This window comes from Rhodnius prolixus, unplaced genomic scaffold, assembly GCF_049639745.1.
Source record: "Rhodnius prolixus isolate KJV_2025 unplaced genomic scaffold, Rpr scaffold_11, whole genome shotgun sequence".
Classification (NCBI taxonomy): Eukaryota; Metazoa; Arthropoda; class Insecta; order Hemiptera; family Reduviidae; genus Rhodnius; species Rhodnius prolixus.
Window position 1 is genome coordinate 1,238,212 of NW_027411625.1, and position 18,903 is coordinate 1,257,114.

General features: G+C 32.8%; 1 protein-coding gene across 1 annotated transcript in view; it reads right to left on the reverse strand.

Annotated features, from left to right (window-relative positions):
* Positions 1 to 471: 471 nt before the first annotated feature.
* The window catches only part of LOC141459211 (uncharacterized), a 37,604-nt gene continuing 19,172 nt past the window's right edge, over positions 472 to 18,903 (reverse strand). Inside the window, exons 7-10 of the mRNA XM_074138003.1 lie at positions 13,290 to 13,372; positions 10,628 to 10,697; positions 8,968 to 9,058; positions 472 to 6,661 (exon numbers count right to left, since the gene is read on the reverse strand). Of these exons, the coding sequence (XP_073994104.1) occupies positions 9,002 to 9,058; positions 10,628 to 10,697; positions 13,290 to 13,372 (210 nt within the window). The 3' untranslated portion in view covers positions 472 to 6,661; positions 8,968 to 9,001. The remainder of the gene's footprint in view (positions 6,662 to 8,967; positions 9,059 to 10,627; positions 10,698 to 13,289; positions 13,373 to 18,903) is intronic.

The window sequence follows — 18,903 nt, forward strand, 5'->3', positions numbered from 1 at the left end:
GAGTGTAATTTGTGCTCTCCGATTCTTCGGAAAAACGAATTCATGACTGGAATGTCTTAATCTTCTCTTTTTCTACATTAATGTGCGTATGCGATGATTATCAGAATAAAGAACATAATGAAAATAAATCAGAAAAATAATTTGAAGTAGAGTTAAAATAAAGTGTCTATTTATTGCTACTTATGAAGGTGTAATACACATTTTATTATTATTTTAAAAAAAACTTATGATGAATGAAATGGCCTAGTCGTTTAATCATCCCATATACTTACCTTTTTAAACTGTAAGTTTTTGTTAAGAAGACATTCTACTATGTTATACTATTGAAGCAAGTAGTTTTAGCCATCGGCACTAATAATTTTATGCAACCATTCAAGGATTGCTTTATATACATTCATGTAATTATATCATGTAAAAGAAAACGTTGCGCTCAATTTTCGAAACTGAAAAATAAAAGAAATAAATAAACACTTAAGAAACAAAATTATATTTTACTTTCCATAAAAAGAGTGAACTTTTTGTTTAAATTTGTACAAATGTAAACACAAATTATTTCATGAGAAAAAATAAAATAAAATTAAAAAAGGGAGCCTAATGAAATACAGATATTTATATATCTATATATCCTCTACATGAAATATATTTTATTTAAACACTACTAAACAAACCTTTTCAGTCAAGCATGATTTTCTTTTTATTCCTTTCTAATTGTTTTTCTTTTTTAATTTTAATAGTTGGAGCATACAGAGTTATTACTTTATTAGTAAATATCCATTTTTGCTTTTTAAGTAGTGCACAGGTCAGAAGCGCCAACTATATATCAATGGGAGCAATGTACCATCGGTCTTCTCCGAAAAAAACAAATTTCAAGAGGGAAAAGCTGGATGTAAAATGCTAAAAAGCTGACTATTTTAATGGATAATGATTGGTTTTATTTCATTATCAAATCCTAATTTACATAACTTCGACCCTCTTTCAAACATTTTGTTCCGAATTTTCAGTTTTATTCATTCACGTGGGCGTGGTTTTTCGAATTGTTTTATTGTTAAAAGTGAGATGCTCTAATTACATCTTGCAATGCGTTTGAATATCATGCTATAGTCTGCAGCTGCCACAGTTTATTTTATTAAAGTAAATGGATTTTAACATGTACATGAGTGATAAGTAAGCATTTAAAATAATAAGCATTTCTATGAAAAATAAAAATAAGACGCTCAGACGATAATACATAAAATAAAGCAAAATTGATATGCACTGCATTTTGATAATTTCAACTAAAATTTGAGAAAATATCTTACTACCAGCAAATTCAAATGAATAGTGCTATCAACAATTAATTGCTGAATAAAATACCTCATTAAAAGATTCCTTTAACAATGCCATAATGAGAAATGACCTTCTTTATTGACTTACTAACATAAATATTATTTTATTTATTGGACTATTTTCATAATTGGTTCATGAATTTCAATTGTTATTGAATAAAAACAAAACAAAATAAATCTACAGTTAAAGAAATAAGCTACACTAATTCACAGTTAAAAATTAATCAATAATTTTTATTTGAAATTTATATTTTGTAACGGAACTTCGGCTCGGAACATGATAAAGTCAGCACTGATCTTAAGCCATGATCTTTAAGCTTAAGGGATATCCCTTTCTTAGACCAAGTTGGCGCCTCTGGTACAGATTACTAAAATATTGCACACAAAAAAAAAGTCCAAAGCAGAGGTGGGCTTAAAAAACAAAATATTATCTCAATAGATTATACAATGTTATTTATCCATTTCATCTCTAATAAATGATTAATATAAAAGTAAATACTTAAAAAAAAGTGTCACACAAGCAGAATGAATGAAATTTTAAGATATGTATCTAATTTTGAACGTACTATAAGGAACTGTTTTTTTTTTTTAAATTTTCTTTTAAAATCAAAAATGTTTTATAAGATACAAATGTTACAAGTTCATTGAAAAATAAAAAATTAAGTATTTTGGGCTATATTAGGTAAAGGAGGAAACAATTCATAAAATATTTAAAAAAGGAAAAGTAATGCTAAAAAATGTTTTTTTTTTTTAAAATCCATACATTTAACCCAGTTTTGTGAACGTTATGATAAGACTGAGAAAAAGAAAGAATAAACAAAAAACAGTATGACACGTCTAAATGTAGCTGTATATACATTTAACTTCTGAATTGGACGCTTAGAAAACATTCACGCCTTAAATTATGAGAAAAAATAATTATAGCACAAAATTTTGGGTACTATTAAATCGCTTATCAGAGCTTCTTTAGTACTGGAGTTGCGTACGTTACTACCGTACCGGTGCCCAAAACACAGCTTAACAATAAAAATCATTTCGAAAAACTATCATTACAGAAAAAACCTCCTCATTACAGGATAAGCTGCCCTTGCCTATCCTAAGCTGGATGATCTTTAATTATTATATAGGCCTCCTCCTTGTTCCTACAAATTTTTGAAGTTCAATAATATAAGACGAGGATGCCAGAACCTCTAATACAACCTATGGGTAGAAGAAGACTTGACTAAGTAATTATTTAAAATCCAGAAAAACAGACAAAATTACTCGTTTGCAAAGTGATTCTACAAAATATCAACTCACCTTATTATTTTCTAAATGCCAAGATTTCTTCGCAGCAAATTTATAAAACACACAGTTCTGCAGAAATTTCTGGGAAGAAATACCGTTTCCTTTTTTAGGGCAACCAGTGAAATTGAATGAAACGGTAAGTTAAATGATTTATCAAGTGGCAATAATACGCTTACCCACGCAGAAATGTCAGATCCATCTCGCAAAAACAGAATACCAAATAGTGTATTTCCAGCATGGTGGTGATGGAGCGTGTATGAAACACATCAGCTGCTAATTGCTGAAAAGGACAACTGCTAATCTTAGCGTACCAACATAAAAATGGGCAGCAACGATTTAGCCTAGACGTTCGGCAAATTGGAAGAATATAAAAATGATCCCTTCGTACCTTAAAATCCAGTAATACAGTTTAACTGTTTTATTATGGGTTTAATTTATTCAATACTATTTTAACGCACTCACCTTTTTTCACAGTTCCTTTACTTATACGCACTAATAAGCACAGAATGTTGCCCTTAGAAAAATAAAGAAAAAAAAAAAACCTGGAACAATCTACTGAACCTTGTTAACATATACATTTCGTCCTTAATAGTAAAATTTACGAAAACTAATTCAAGATCATATTGAGGGAATCAAGTTCCTCTGCAGCTTTGGTAGGTTTAATGGTTATGACATACGTTTCATTATAAGTTTCTGTGCTTATGCTTTTAATTATTATTGTTTGGGTGGATCCACAATGTTTTATCAGATTTTATTCGTCATATTATGCTTCCTCTCTTTTTTTTTTTGTTCCATTTCAAGTTTTTTTTTGAGTTCAAAGAATGAATCTTCCAAAGACATTAGGGGACTTAAACGGTGTAGTAGATTTGAAAATATAAAAGTGGATTGCTGTTGCATGTAGAGTATTAGTTTCCAGCAAAAGCTTTTTCTCAACAAAAAGGAAGCGACCTGCAAAAATGCAAAGGTCTCACAGGATAACACCTTCTTTTCCATGTTCCAGCGAGTCCTCAATTGGTACTCAACTCTAGATGATGCAAATGAGTTCTCTAAAGAAGATTCGAAGGAAAGTCGTACTAGAGCATAACGAATACCCTATAATTGTGATCAGCAGTTGAAATAACCGAGGACAGCCTGTTATATGTTTAGGCACCTCCTGAGTAGAATGCAAGACAGCTTAATGACAAGTAGGGAACATATGGAGTAAAGGAAAAAGGTAAAATCCCATCTAAGACTTTAAGTTGCACAAAGAGACTTGGACTAACCAAGTAAACTACTTTGAATGTAGTATAGGCAAATTTCTATTTTTTTGGTACACAGCTAGGCAAAGATGTTCTGTCTTTTTATACGTCATTAGCCTAAGCAAATAGTGTATGATGGAAGATTATAGTTTTCCAGCTATACGTGTAAATCCACTACATTTGCTTTTCGCACTGTCATTAATTATAGCTGGAATAACTTATGTCTTCAGAAATTAGCGATTATTACTTTATTAATACATAAAAAAAATATGAAAGTGATTCCATTTTGACATTTAAGTACTCTCTAAATCACACAGAAGCTATATGTCTATGATATTACAAACAAACATTAAATGTGAATTTGCCAAAAAGCATTATAGTTCATTTGCAACCTGCCTAGTCAGTATGTTATTAAATACGAGTAAGTAAAAAAAGAGTATTGTGGTTCATCAAATTTAACGTAGAAGTAAACTTCTAATTTTAACAGTTTAAGAACTGTATGATTAAAACAGTTTTATCTATAAGCATGATACAGCGAATAAAAATCTCAAAATTATAAATCTTTATTAGTTTAAATTTTTTGTTCCATTATTTTTCTTTTTACTAACAGCAAAAATATCGAATCTTCCCATGACCTTTTATCTTACCCAGAAACCCAGAAACTTACAAAAGGTATTAACCCCACAAGGAGAGACAATTACACTGGAACAATTTTTTTGTTCAAATTTTTATAAACTAATAAAATTATTTGAGGAACTAAGTTCTCTCCAGCTCCGTACCAATCATTCTTCACAATTCATGACAATTTAGTGCCTTCACATAAACAATCTTTTGAAAACAGCAGCGTTTAATTGAATTTCTTACCTCTTGTTTATTATTAACTGAAATACGCAATTTATTTTTTTACTTTTTAACAATTTTTAATTTCAAATTAAAAAAAAAAATGCCCATTCTTTTCGTCATACACAATTTATTACATAATGTTCTTCGGAATTACACATATTCATTAAAAATTAAAAGAGTTCTGGACTTACTTCAAATAAAATCAACATTGAAAAAAACAAAAACTCAAAACAGTTTTTTAAAACACTAGATGCATTTAGCATCATCAATGGAAACTGTTAGTGACCTACCCCTTGATTATGCCATACCCTAGAAATCGGTAATAAAACTGACCGATTCCGAACATACAATAGAATCAAAATGCTAAACGATATTCAAGAGTGCGACGAGGTCAGTCTTTACGGTATAAGGGGAAAATCATCCAGAAAGTGGAGTCCTGATATTGAACTGAAGAATGTATATTACTAGGTAGAAGACATTGTATGCTTCGTTAAACTGAGTAAAATATGCTGGGCCGAACATGTCGAGAATGAACTCGAAAGGCATACCGAAATAAGTTTTGAAAGTGCAATTGCACATCGTAAGTAGTCGGGCGTCCCAATCTAGGAGATATAGAATATAGCGTACATTAAGTCTACGGTTTGGTATTTGGACAGCAGCAGCAATAAATAGGAATACTAGTCGTCATTATTGGAAGACACCAAGTAGTAGAACGAGTGGATTACGATGATAGATTGCAGACAGTAAGATATTTAAATGACAATCACATTGCCAAACCCTCTCCAATCAGTTACTATTTTTCGGCATTCAATGGTCCTAAGACAGCAATAATGACCTTAAATGTTGAACATGGTTCATTTTGGGCGGATAAGCTTGATTATTTCCAAGATTCACAAGCGTGAATTGTATTTTTCACGAAGTTATTCTTTAACTTATGGCGCGTCAACATTTGATTGAGGTCATTAGCGCCAGAAAGCTTCTCAGTGCACTGCCGGCCTCTGGACCATGTTCTCTTATTATTAGACAATATTTTCTATCACCGAATAAAAATATATCTTTTGTACGAAGATAAAAAACTAAATGGCCTGCACTCGAACCCGGGACTCTTGTAAGGTAGTACATACAGCTAAATTTCTTCCCTAAAATTACATTTGATTAAGTTAAGCACATTCAATAACTCGTGAAATTCAGAAGATATGAAACGATTTATATTTTGATGTAAACAGCTAATTTTTATTGATACCATTTCATCTCAAGCAACGGAAATTAATAAAACTATTATGCAAGGAAAACAAAAACTGTTTCGAGTTCCTCTTTCGATCAGTGTTGCCAATGTCTTTGTTTTATATCTCATTTATGTCTTTCACAATGAATTCACGAATTACCAAGAAACATTATGAAAAACACTGTACTAAAAAAAAAAAAAATCTAGGATAAAATAAACTTCAAGGCTAACTCAAACAGACATTAAATTGAGTATTCCTGACAACAGAAAGGGAAATTAAAAAAAAATAAATAAATAAGTGTTTGGGAACAAGCTAATGGTGATATACAATTTTACTTTAGGTTTTTAATCTAAGTTTTTTTCTTCACAAAATACAAATTTACTTAAATCAGAATTAAACACAACATGAAAAAAAAGTTTGAAAAATACAATAAATTTTGAAATGTCTAAAATTTTGGTGATAAAAATTTAAAAATAAACAAAACATTAAATGAAAATTTTTGAAAAAGGAAAGATTTTAACATTTATAATGAAATTAAAGTTTATCTTTCTAAATAGAAAAAAAAAAATAATAATAATAAAACAGTAATAACCATAAAATGAAATTAAAAATAAAAAAGTATATATAATGTATTTACTAAAATTTCTTTTAATAATGAAAGCTTTTTCAAATGTTATTTATAATTTTAATAATTTATTGTTATGTGGATATTTTTATGACCACTGATTTCTCCATTCACTTCCTGGAAAAAAAATCCATCTTGAAATACTCGAATACTTTTCATTTATTGCAATTACATACTTCAATTTTAATTCACAAATTGTCTTATAAACTAAATGAAAAGTGTCAACACGTAAAATACAGACGGTAATGTCTAGTTTAATCTTTCTGGTTAAATTTCTACTTTCCGTCTCAAGATTTATTTACTTTTTTAGTTGTACACAGCCAGCCAAGTACCGCCCGCGTGTCTTCTGATTTCCTTCAACATGTACCATCTAACCCAAACATAAACCGAACACTAAGTTAAACGAACAATTTTGAATAAATAATTCGGTAGCAATCGCTAACAGAAGTGAGGTATAACGTTTGTATGTTCGAATATCTGAGATGGAACTTTTTCCTTGACTTCTAGCTAGGATAACCAGTTCCAACACAAGAATGAAGAGCAAATGGTATATTCTTGATGCATTCCCTTTCTTGTTTTAAACAACAAAGTATTGTTTACTAAACAAAGTTGCTGGATCCCTAAACCCTGGATTTCACGAAGTGTCTTACGTCAAGCTTTATGGGATAAGCTTAATTAAGGTTTTTTTCAAAACACCCTCACAAGCAAGACTAGGCTCGAAAGAAAGGCTTCATTCCCACGGCTCCCACATTGGCCAGGCGGCATCCACAGCAGAGCCACTATTTTGTCGATCTGCAGCTTTCTATATCAGAAGCTTGCATTCGTTCTATTGAGCATCTCACCGTAAAACTGAAGATATAAGCACCTTTATAATCGCTTGGCAGTCAACGAGCAGTAGAAACTCGTTTCTAGTCTTTTTCGGGCGTTTTAAGTGCTGCTTGCACTGCAATTAGTTCTCCGTCTAATTATTTGCCTAGCCACCAAGTGGAACGTTCTCTTTAAAATCACTCAGAAGCACTCCAGCACTATCAATACGTCGTCCACAAAAGTTAGGATTCGTACGCCAAGGATGGCCTATCAACCATTAGATTGGAAAGTGTAGAACTAATAATAAGGAAGTATGCTTTGTGTGTTAGCACCGAGATTCTATACATATAGTATACCACACGAATGAAACGCTAAGTAAGAAAAGACTATTCAATTCAACCCCGATGCCCATAAAAATATACTTTTCAACAAATTCTTTAAAGGCACATTTAAAATTCATAAAAATACTATTGTTCCTCGGTTTCTGGAATCTATCCTTCACCTCTTATACTAGTCTAGTGACTAGATCCGCAATTCTTCCAAAAACCGACTGCGTTGAGTTTTTCTCTAGAAAACTTTCAAGACTGGTAACAACCACCCATGTCATATGTACTACAACCAGCTTGCACATGACACTTGTCAAAAGGGATTGAACATTACTTTCTGAGGTTGTAACTCTTCCTTTACAATCAGGATTATTGTGGCTTCTCAACGTGCACTGTAGGTATTTTCGTGCAATTTATTCAAAACTTAAGTAGAATCGTTTAGTTTGTTTTCACAAATTGATGATGAACTCAGACAGCAGGCCTTCAGGTTTTGAGATCTTTTCATTACTTACTTTCTTCAATGTCAATTCAAATTCAACTAATAATTCAAATTCTTCCTCTTCCAGGCAAGTTTGTTTTTGGGAGGTCTTGTCTTAACGTGTATTCAAAATTTAGAATGCCTGTAAACGAAAGATGTCGCAAGCTAGCATTCAAAGTCGGATTTCCACCGTCTTTTATAGATCCCCTCTCTCAGAATGAAGTGCGTTCATTCTTGTTTAGAAGCTTTCACCTACACAATGCCAAACGCGATTTATTCAGATTGGTCATTAGAAAAGAACTGATAATCTAATATTTTTAAGTTTTAGCTAGTCGGGATCTTCAGGGAATTGCTATTTCGAAAGATTCGAAATATCGTAAGTCGTCACATAGCTTAGCAAACTCAGGTGAGTATAATGAGAGCTCCCTGTGAATACTTTTTCTTTGAATGCTCTGAATGGATTCCTCTCAATGCAAACTCATAAATTACTGTGGTTAGTTCCTCGAAGTACAGATTAAGTCTCAAAATAGCTCCTTACGAAAATGTCTGCCACGAGTTTAGCATCCCTCCACGTAGCGGCGTTTGAAGGATTAAATTTCCGTTCAACACTTCAACCCAAAAAAAGTTATTTTAGTAAATTGCATGAACTTACGAAATTATTCAGAGGTTTCAGAGAAACTCAAAACAAGTATTTCTGGTCAAAACTCTCGCACTACCTCCATTTAATAAAAGAAGGAAAAGAAGATCATAAATATTTTCAATGCATGACAACAGTGATTGAATACTGCATTTAAAATAAAGAATGTATTTACCATCTATGACAAAAAAAAAAATTAATCTTGTGATTTAAAGGTCAGTCCTGATTCTTGGAACAAATTCAGCTGCATCTGGATTTAGCGTGCTCTGAAATATACAAAATAAAAACATTTAAGTTATTTAAATAGCTTATAATAAATCATCCAAGGTATCATCAACTTAAAACAGCCGCTTTTCGAATTTCGATTGTTTGCATTTAACCCATTCCAAACATATAAAAAAAACGAGCCGATTGTAGGACAAAAAGTCAATCCCAGACTCCAGCTACCTAAGTAAGATGCACACATTTCGGACAGATCTAACAATAATCTTAATACGAAACAGCCAAAGCTTTTACAGAGACAACTTGTTCTGACCGAAGATCACGACCCAAAATTTATCACAACTCACTCATGAAAATATGTGTTTCCTTCCTCTCACAAACTCAACAAAATGAATCTGTTCATAAGAGCCTCATAATGGAATGTCTTCTTAAATCCCCACGCTCAATAAATTAACTCATCATGGATTTTAAAAAATGTCACTGGAAAACTCAGAAACAATTTACTAGCACGAAACGAATTCTTAATTAGCATTTCATTTAGAACAAAAAAAAAATCATTTTATGAAAAATTTTATTTTTGAGAGAGTATTTTGGGAACAAAAATCATCTGACTATAAACGAAGATAATACATTATTCAGCGTAAGTTAATGAGGGGTGCAGATGAAAGGCACTTACACAACATTCAGTTCTCATGAAAAAGTCATACTAACGCTATGAGTATCAGGCCATCCCCAAAATGTACCTATCTTGGAAACTGAAAGATGAGTTAGCATGGAATTTCTCAAAAAAGTTATTCACACAATTAGTTCAAAAATGGGCTATAAACTAGAGTTATTGCAATGAGTTAATAATACATATATATAAACCTGTTATTAAAACGACGATGCATAAAAATTCAATGAAGTAGGAAAATAGTAATTTCAATGTTGCTCATAAGGTTTTGCTAATTTATGTACATACCACATAAACTAGCTCTAGGGCAAAAAAAATCAACTGAGCCACAAGAGAAATACAGTAATAGTGAATCAGAAATGCTTTCGAAAGAAAAAGATAGAATTAAAAGAATAACTCTGAAGAGTAATTCTTTAGGACTTAAAACCTCTATGCCAACGACTACATCGTTAGATTCAAAATAGCCCTGCTGTTTCATAGAACTCTAATTAATCGCAAATAAATTCGTTCCAGCAAGATAACGCTCTCTGTCAGACTAAAGAAAAAAGTGAAAAACGTAATGGCATGGTGAACAACTTTTGCATCCACCCTAAACGTTCGAAAAATCCGACAACCATTTGTTTTTGACTATTACGCACTGCAAGAATAAATTAAATAACATCGCTGAAGTGGAAAATGGAGTTATTTGATTTCAATCTCAAGATCTGAAATGTACAAAAAAGCGTTAACATTATTATTTTATAAAAATAATATATATTTTCTAATCTGATTGACATGAATAGTTCAAAAGCGTTAGCTGGTAGAAAGATGGCTAGCGACTATCAATAAGCTGAAAGAATATTATTAAAGAATATAAGATTTTGGGAATAAAGCTGTCTTTGTATAATTAGATTATAATAATGTACAATATTTACAATTGTTTAAAGCTTGCATTACTCACCTTTCTGGCCAGTTCAGCCTTTTCCTGCAGGCACAGTTTTTGAAAATCATATACTATCTCTTTATTTTCCCTAAAAGAAAGAAAAGTTTACTATTAATAAATTGATACTTTTAAAATGCTAAGTTAAGCAAATATTTTGAACTCTAATTATTTGCTTGCTGATCTCAATAATATTTTTATAGCTATAATTTCAAACTTTCCGCTGCAGAAATAAAAAAAACAACAAGTAATCCTAAAGAAAAAGGCTGCAAAAAAAAAAATTGGCAAAATAAAAGCAGTTTTACCTAACCTACCTGTGGATAATAATGGAACCGAAAAAGTAATCAGGGAAACCAAGCACAAGCCGCACGTAAAGTAACAGGACATTTTGATTTCTAGTACAATATCTACTGTAAATTTCATTTAATACAATATGAAAGGGTAAGCAGTCCCGAAACTCTATTATTTTGTTTAAACTCTTCATCACCGCTTACTTCAAACTTACTCCATCACCACGATCAAATAACTACTTTTTAAATTTGGTATAGCTGCTACTTCCCTGGCTATCCTACTAATTCCAACTTCATGTAACTAACTATTTAGGTTATCAATAAAGAATTTCTTACTAAGGCGCTCATAAAAAACGCATTACTAAATAAAAATTCGGAAGATCATCAATTGCTTTTGAAAGATTGCACAACGGCACACTACTTCCGACTTATATTTTAGTTTTTGACGATATTAATGTTACTTATTCGTAATTTACTGATAAATCTTATTTGGAATCAATTTCCTCAAAGTTGATCTGATGTTCCTAAAAATTTTGGCTGTATAAATATTGAATTGTGTACCTTATCGACGTCAGCACAAAAAAGAGTGATTCACAGCCTTTTCAATAACATTTTTCTTTGATAAATAAGATTAAAAACACGCCAACGTGATTCACCGCTATTAATAATCCAAAATCAAGACCCCTCAAAAACAAGAAAACTTAATACATACATGGTTGGAAGATTTGCGAGGAATCGGTCAAATAAAACAACTCGTCTTTTTGCCAACGTTTCGACAAATATATTGTACTCTTCAGGGCGTGGCTATGAGTTTCTGTAACTCAACCCGCATAGCCACGCCCTGAAGAGGACAATATATTTGTCGAAACGTTGGCAAAAAGACGAGTTGTTTTATTTGACCGATTCCTCGCAAATCTTTCATCCTAAGTTTTACAATTTACGGTCACGAAAACTATATATTCATATTTAATACATACAATTAACTGCAATGACTGTACATCCTCGTTTTATTCTCAAAGTTCAATAAATATAAAAATAATTAAAATGTAAAAAACTGAAAAGGACATTAAAAAGGGTAATGGCAAGTTTTTCATGCGGGTTTTACTTCCAAATAACTTGGGTGTCGCGAAATAACTTACAGCCGTAGCACTTTAAACGACAAGGTTCTACCATTCTTTTAACACTCGCAACAATAGCATTATGGAAAAGGATATTAAAAACACACAAAAGGACTATACAAATAATTATTCTAAAAATAACAAAAGATCTTAACTCAATCTATAACTATAGGAAAAACAAAAATAACCTAAACCAAATTACAACATCTTGAGAGTTGAGAGGCGGCCGCGGTATGCCGCCGATATGCCGTGGGTTGTGAGCTACTTGCGGCTCTTTAGCCCCTTGAGTGTGTCTCTTCCACAAAATACCACATGCGAGCGCGTGGATTTGTAACTTTAAGTAAAATTTATTAGGTTAATTTTAAAGAGCGTTGTGGAGAGAAAGATGAAATGTCGAGGATTGAGAAACGTATGTTGAGATAGTTTGGACATATAGAGTGAATGAACGAAAGGAGTTCGACGAACCACATATAAAAGTCGAGTGTGGATGGGAGCGTTGGAAGGGTTCGCCCTCAGCAAGCGTACCTATAGTTTACGTTTTTAGGAAAGGCCAGCTTAGCAGTACCCTAACTTTTTTTTTATTATATAGTATTTATTTATGAAAAATGAGAATATAAATAAAATATACTTCTTTGAATACAAAATTATAAAGACAACTGCCATGGTCAAAGACCGTCGGCGGAAAGTACCTTAACTTAAGTTAGTAACAATGTACCTATCTATATTATTCAGGTTTAAAAAATTTGGCTCTCAAAAGAAATTTCTATCGTTGTACGGTTGATAATTGGCCCTGTTGACTGATAAGTTTGCCAACCATTGGTCTAATGGTAAGAAGCATGGATTTGTAAGAAAAAATGTTATTAGTAACTAACGAGTATGTGCTTCCGCCTTCATCCAAAAAAATCTTATTGGTTGTTTGACACTACTTGAAAAAACTGGCGATTATTTCTCTTTTTCATTGTGTTTTGCACACCCCCTTATTTTTTATTTCACAACTGAGGTCCAATAAAGCCTTTATAGAAAACTAAAAAGTGGATAACCGTGGATTTAGAGGGAAAAATGGATTATTGAAATCTAACAATTAGGAAAACTATGAGAGGTAAACAGTGATTTGAAACTATTTCTCTTACTGTAATTACTTTGTAGTTCTAATGTGTAACGGTTCTTTAAAATATAAATTTTTACTAAGCATAAGGGCACAGTAATGACTACTCAATTTAATGATATCTTTAAATTAAACAAATAAAACATGAAAACAATTACAAATGTACTTACTGAGGTTTGCTTTCACGCTCATCTTCCAACATCGCCTCTATGCATTGTTCCATGAGTGCTTCCTCTTCCAACTGCTTCATCACCTGAAAGTAAAAACAAAAACAAAATTCACTACACAAAAAAATAATAAATAAATATAAAAATAAACAAATCGCTTAATTCTGGGGCTAAAACTTCCTTAGAATGATCATAAATGCTAGAAATATTACCCATAATCTGGCTTATTATTATTAACTGAAGTACATACATAAGTACAATTATATTTAGCCGGCTTATTTCAAATCAATAAAGAAAATATTGATTGTACAACTATGACTTAAACTTTTCCAATAGATGCCAGTTATGCCGCTAGAGAACATACGACCAACGGTGATGCCACCTAAGTACACCTACTTTTCTTTCATCTTTATTAGCTATCATAATGCGTGAAACCTCTTCTTACTCTGTAACTGTACCACCAGACTCTGGATTCTCTACTATCTCATTACGCATTTTCTGTATTCTATACAATTTTTGTTTCCTGATGAAAGTTAATTTTTAAAAACACGTTTTCAAACTGGCACGTGAAGAGGGATACGGAGTTTCAGTAATTCTCGTGAACTTTCCCGCTTCTAAATACAGAAATATGAGAAACCTCCCTTTGGTCACGGTCACTCGAACCTTGAAGACCAAGCGCGATCATTTGCTTCGAATGCAAAGGCGGCCTGAGTACCTGACCAAGAAACCGTTGACCACATCATCATCTATCTAAATCATCCGAAGAAGAACAATATTATCAAGATCAATTTTCTGTGAGTAGCCCTTCTTCAGCTCTTCAAACATCTTATAACAACTCTAATTCGAAATTTATGCTAATAGGGGATTTTAATGCGCGAATGGCAGATAGGCAAACACTTCCTGATGAGCTTGTTATTATGAATCCCATGTGTAGTCGTGTTAGAAAGTCAAAAGATCTTGTCTGTAATGGAAATGGGCTTAAAGTTTTGGACTTGTGTGATGGTTTAGGCTTGTTGATATTAAATGGTCGATTCCCAGATGATTCGGAGGGAGAGTTTACGTTCATAGCCGGAAGGGGTAACTCAGTGATTGACTATTGTGGTGTATCTTTTGACTATATACAATTTATTAAGTCATTCACTGTTAAAACAGAAATTTTCTCTGATCATCTACCGATTGAATGTAGTATCGCTATTGATATATCTAAAGATGAAACCTGCGAGTCGCGCTTGTTGCCTAGGCTATCTTGGCGCGATAGCAAACTTAATGTTTATAGAGAAACGTTGACAAGTCTTATAACAAATATCGATGTTCTTCCCGAAGACCCTCAGGAAAGTGTGAATTTACTAACGGGTCTTATTAAGAAATCTTGTCATTTACAGAGCTCTAAAACCCTAATGAAAATAGTCCGGCACAAGCCTTGGTTTGATTACCAGTGTCTACAGTCTAGAAAGAGGGCATTTAAGTTGTTAAATTTGTTTCGCAGGACCAATTCTTGTATAGTTAAAATAGCTTATTGCGAAGCCAACAACAGTTTCAACCTACTTTGTAAAGCAAAGAAGGAGCAGTTTTTTCTTTCTATAAATGAGCAGCTGAAATCCGTAAGGGATTCCAAGCAATTATGGACTTTAATTAATCACCTAAGAGGTTCCAATTTTGCCTATAATAATAAAATTTCATTAAGTGAGTGGGTTGCACATTTCCGATCGCTGCTTAATCCCTCCTCACATCCCTGCCCGACTCTGTATGCTGAGCCTTGTGTTATGTCTCCTACCTTGGACGCCCCTTTCTCCTATGAAGAACTACATATGGTAGTGTCTAATCTAAAAAATAATAAATCCCCAGGGTACGACAGAGTTAGTTACGAATTTTATAAGTATGCCCCTACATCTTTTCTACATAAACTGCTGTCATTGTATAACTATATTTTTGAGTCTGGTACAGTGCCCCTAACATTTTCAAGATCTCTAATAGTTCCGCTGCACAAATCAGGAGATGTGAACAGGGTGTGCAACTATAGGGGCATTTCTTGTATTGATTCTATGGCCAATATTTTCTCCAGTCTTCTCTTGCGTCGCATTGAACCCTTTGTCAAAGACAATGACTTATTAAGTGAATGCCAGGCTGGGTTTAGGCGAGGTTATTCTTCCCTGGATAATCTTTTTATCCTAATCAGTGCTGTTAACATCACGTTTGCTCAACCCAGGAAAAAGCTTTATTGCTTTTTTGTAGATTTCAGAGCGGCATTTGACAGTGTTCATCGCTCCTCCTTGTTTCTCAAACTTTTTAATATTGGGATCTCATCCAAGCTCATCTCGGCTCTCCAAGCTCTGTATTCGAGATCGGAATCGGCGGTCAGAAGCAAGGACGGGGTGTCTGAGTTTTTCTCTGTTGGTACTGGGGTTAGACAGGGTTGTGTCCTCAGTCCTCTTTTGTTTTCTATATTTCTAGATGATTTGCCCCCAGTGTTAGAGGGTGGAGTCCGACTAGGAACCACTAAGGTGAAGGTACTACTGTATGCTGACGATGTCGTCCTAATGGCGGATAACCCGCTTCTCTTACAGAGAAATATAAATATTTTGGAAACATACTGTAAGCAATGGAACCTACACATTAACCTTAGTAAATCTAAGATCCTAGTTTTCCGTAGAGGTGGTCGATTGGGATCTCGTGAGTGCTGGAGATATGGGGGTCAGAAAATTGAGATCGTAAAAACCTACAATTATTTGGGAATCACACTGTCCAGTCGGCTCTCCTTCTATGAACATTTTAAGAGGAAAATCTCAGTTGCCAAACTTGGTATTAATACCACGTGGGCCAATGTGATTTCGGTGAATGATGCGCCATTGCGGGTCAAATATCAAATTTATAAGACTGTATCTCGGGCAGTAGCATGTTATGGTGCTCAAGTGTGGGGGCATGAACAATATGAATTGTTGGAGAAATTTCAAAGATACTTTCTTAAAAAGTTGTTCTCTCTTCCTGCCTGCACTCCCAACTATATGCTGCACATCGAAACTTCCCTAGATCCGGTTTTTCTCTTCACATTGAAACTTAATATAGGTTATTGTCTTAATTTGCTTGAATTACCTGACTATCGCTTGCCTAAGATAGTGGCCATGGAAGTAATTAGGCGTAAATTATCATGGTTTTCTTCGTGGATTAGTTTATCCCAATTGCATGGTGTACACTTTGACTCATCAATCCAGGATAAATCCGTATGGTCAAAGCAACTAGGCTCATTAATTTCCACTTTAACACGTTTTTATAGGAAAGAATCTCTTGAGCGTGCTAAAAATTCTGATAAGTATCTATTGTATCGAGCTTTAATAGAAAACAAGGAAGATTTCGGTACTCATTGCGGGTTGAACTCAGTGACTTGTTTTAATTTATCTGATCTGAGTTTGTGGTTTAAACTCAAAGGGGAGCTCTTAAATTTAAATAGAGTCCCGTGGATGGAGAGGGATCCGGACAAGGAGTATTGCCAGGTGTGTAATCTTCGGCAGCCTGAGACTCTTTATCACTTTCTTGGGGAATGTCCAGCATTTGTTGACTCGCGAAAAAGGTTCTTCGGCTCTGATCTCATTTCTGGTAGATTTATTGTTGAATTGTTTTCCACATCAGATCGGTTATTGCTTAAATTTGCTCGTCATATTTGGGGCATAAGAAATTTAAGATTGTCAAACTAAATATCGTATGTACTCTTCACATAAGGAATGTACACTTTTTTAAGCAGTATAATTCAGAGAATTTAATAATTTTTTTTTTCTTTCTTTCTTTCTTTTGTCTCTTTTTATTTTTATGTGATCTTATTCATTTCTTTTTCTATATATTTTTTATATCTGTATTTTCTTTGTTTTTTGTGTAGAAGTTTCCTAATTTATATTTTACTTATTACATTATTGTAGATATTTTAATTTTTTTTACTTAAATTTACATATTACTTTGCTTCAATTGCAAATAGTTATTTTATTTTTGTATGTATTTATGATATTGTATTTAAGACAAACTCCGGCAGACGGTCTAGCCATGCCTATTGTACTTATTTTTATATATTAGTTTTTGTATTTATTTTCTTTTGTATAAATAAAGTACTATTTAAACTAAACTATAACAACTCTGTAGTTCATTATATTAATGTAGCTTATATTAAACGAAAAAATGGTTAAAGAAGTATCTAACCAATGCCACCAAACATCCTAAGTATATTCCCAAATATGACGAAACTAGTTACTAATCACCATTTTGTCTGCCCTTAACGTCATTTACAAACTGCTATTAAATATTTAAGAAATAGACGACAATTATTAAATTCTCCCACGAGTTGCGAGGTATCATCTCGCCCCGCTGAAGCTGTTGCTTTTCATGACAATTTAGAATTCGCAGTAGAATTAATGAATGCACTTAAGAAAATTTTTTTGACAATCGTTCAATTACCGACCTTATCGTAGAAATACAAACAATAATTCGTACAATAAAGAACACCCCATCGAGTTTCTCAATAGACTAGATGAAAAGAGAATCAACGTAATTACTTTATACCAAATGGATGGCATACAAAACCCTTTTTAAAAATGTTTAAAGACCAACTGGACACCACACTTCTTGTAAATGGAAAACATATGAGGAGCACACTTGCAGGAACGCTAATGGCAAAACTTGGTATGCAAGAAATAAACTAATAAAGTAATTAATAGTATAAGCTTCAGCAATTAAAATCACCAAATAATAAACAGGTGAAACTACAAAAACACAACAACCTTCGAATTACATATAGGACGAGCAACTTATTTTTTGGTAATAGACCTTTAATCAGGATGTCACCAAATAGAAATTGCACCTGAATCCAAACCCAAAACTGTTTTTTCAAAAGAAAATAGGCATTTGAATTTCTTAGAAAAAAAAAATCTTTAAACTTGAAAAATGCTCCAACCATATTCAAACGCACAAATAACATATTTGCAAAATTCGACCGTACTTATTTTTATGAATAACATCAGCGTAATCTAACATAAATTAGAGGAACACTTAAAGCATCTAAGAATCCACTATTTAGAAATGCAATTAGACAAAACTGACTTTTGCAAAAAATGAAAAATGATTATTTAAAAGAAATTATATTAGGCCTCATAATTTTGTATAACTGGTATACAGTAATAAAGACCTAAAGTAAAGTAATTGCCTATTTTTTCAGGCGGGCTTTACGTCCAAATACCAATTAGGTGTTGTGGACGGAGGCGACTAGCAAACATATTTTACTGTAAATTTCTTCATTAACCATTAAATCAAATCCAAGGCCTAGTGACTGGGAATCGAACCCAGTACCACAATGCATATTAGCTTTGCAGGTCTCGCCTTTAACCGCTCAGCTACCATGGCGCCTTCAAGACCTATTAAATTAGGCATTATCAAAACTTTTCCAATCACCACGTTGCACAGAGAAATAAAGCAATTTTTATCACTATATAAAAATGATCAAAAATTATGTTTCTAAAATAAACATGAACATTATTTACAAAGAAGCATTAGAAACTTTAAAATCCTAATTACAAAATAATCCCACACTATGTCTACCAGACTAAACCAACTGTTTATTCTTATTAGAGACGTATTATAC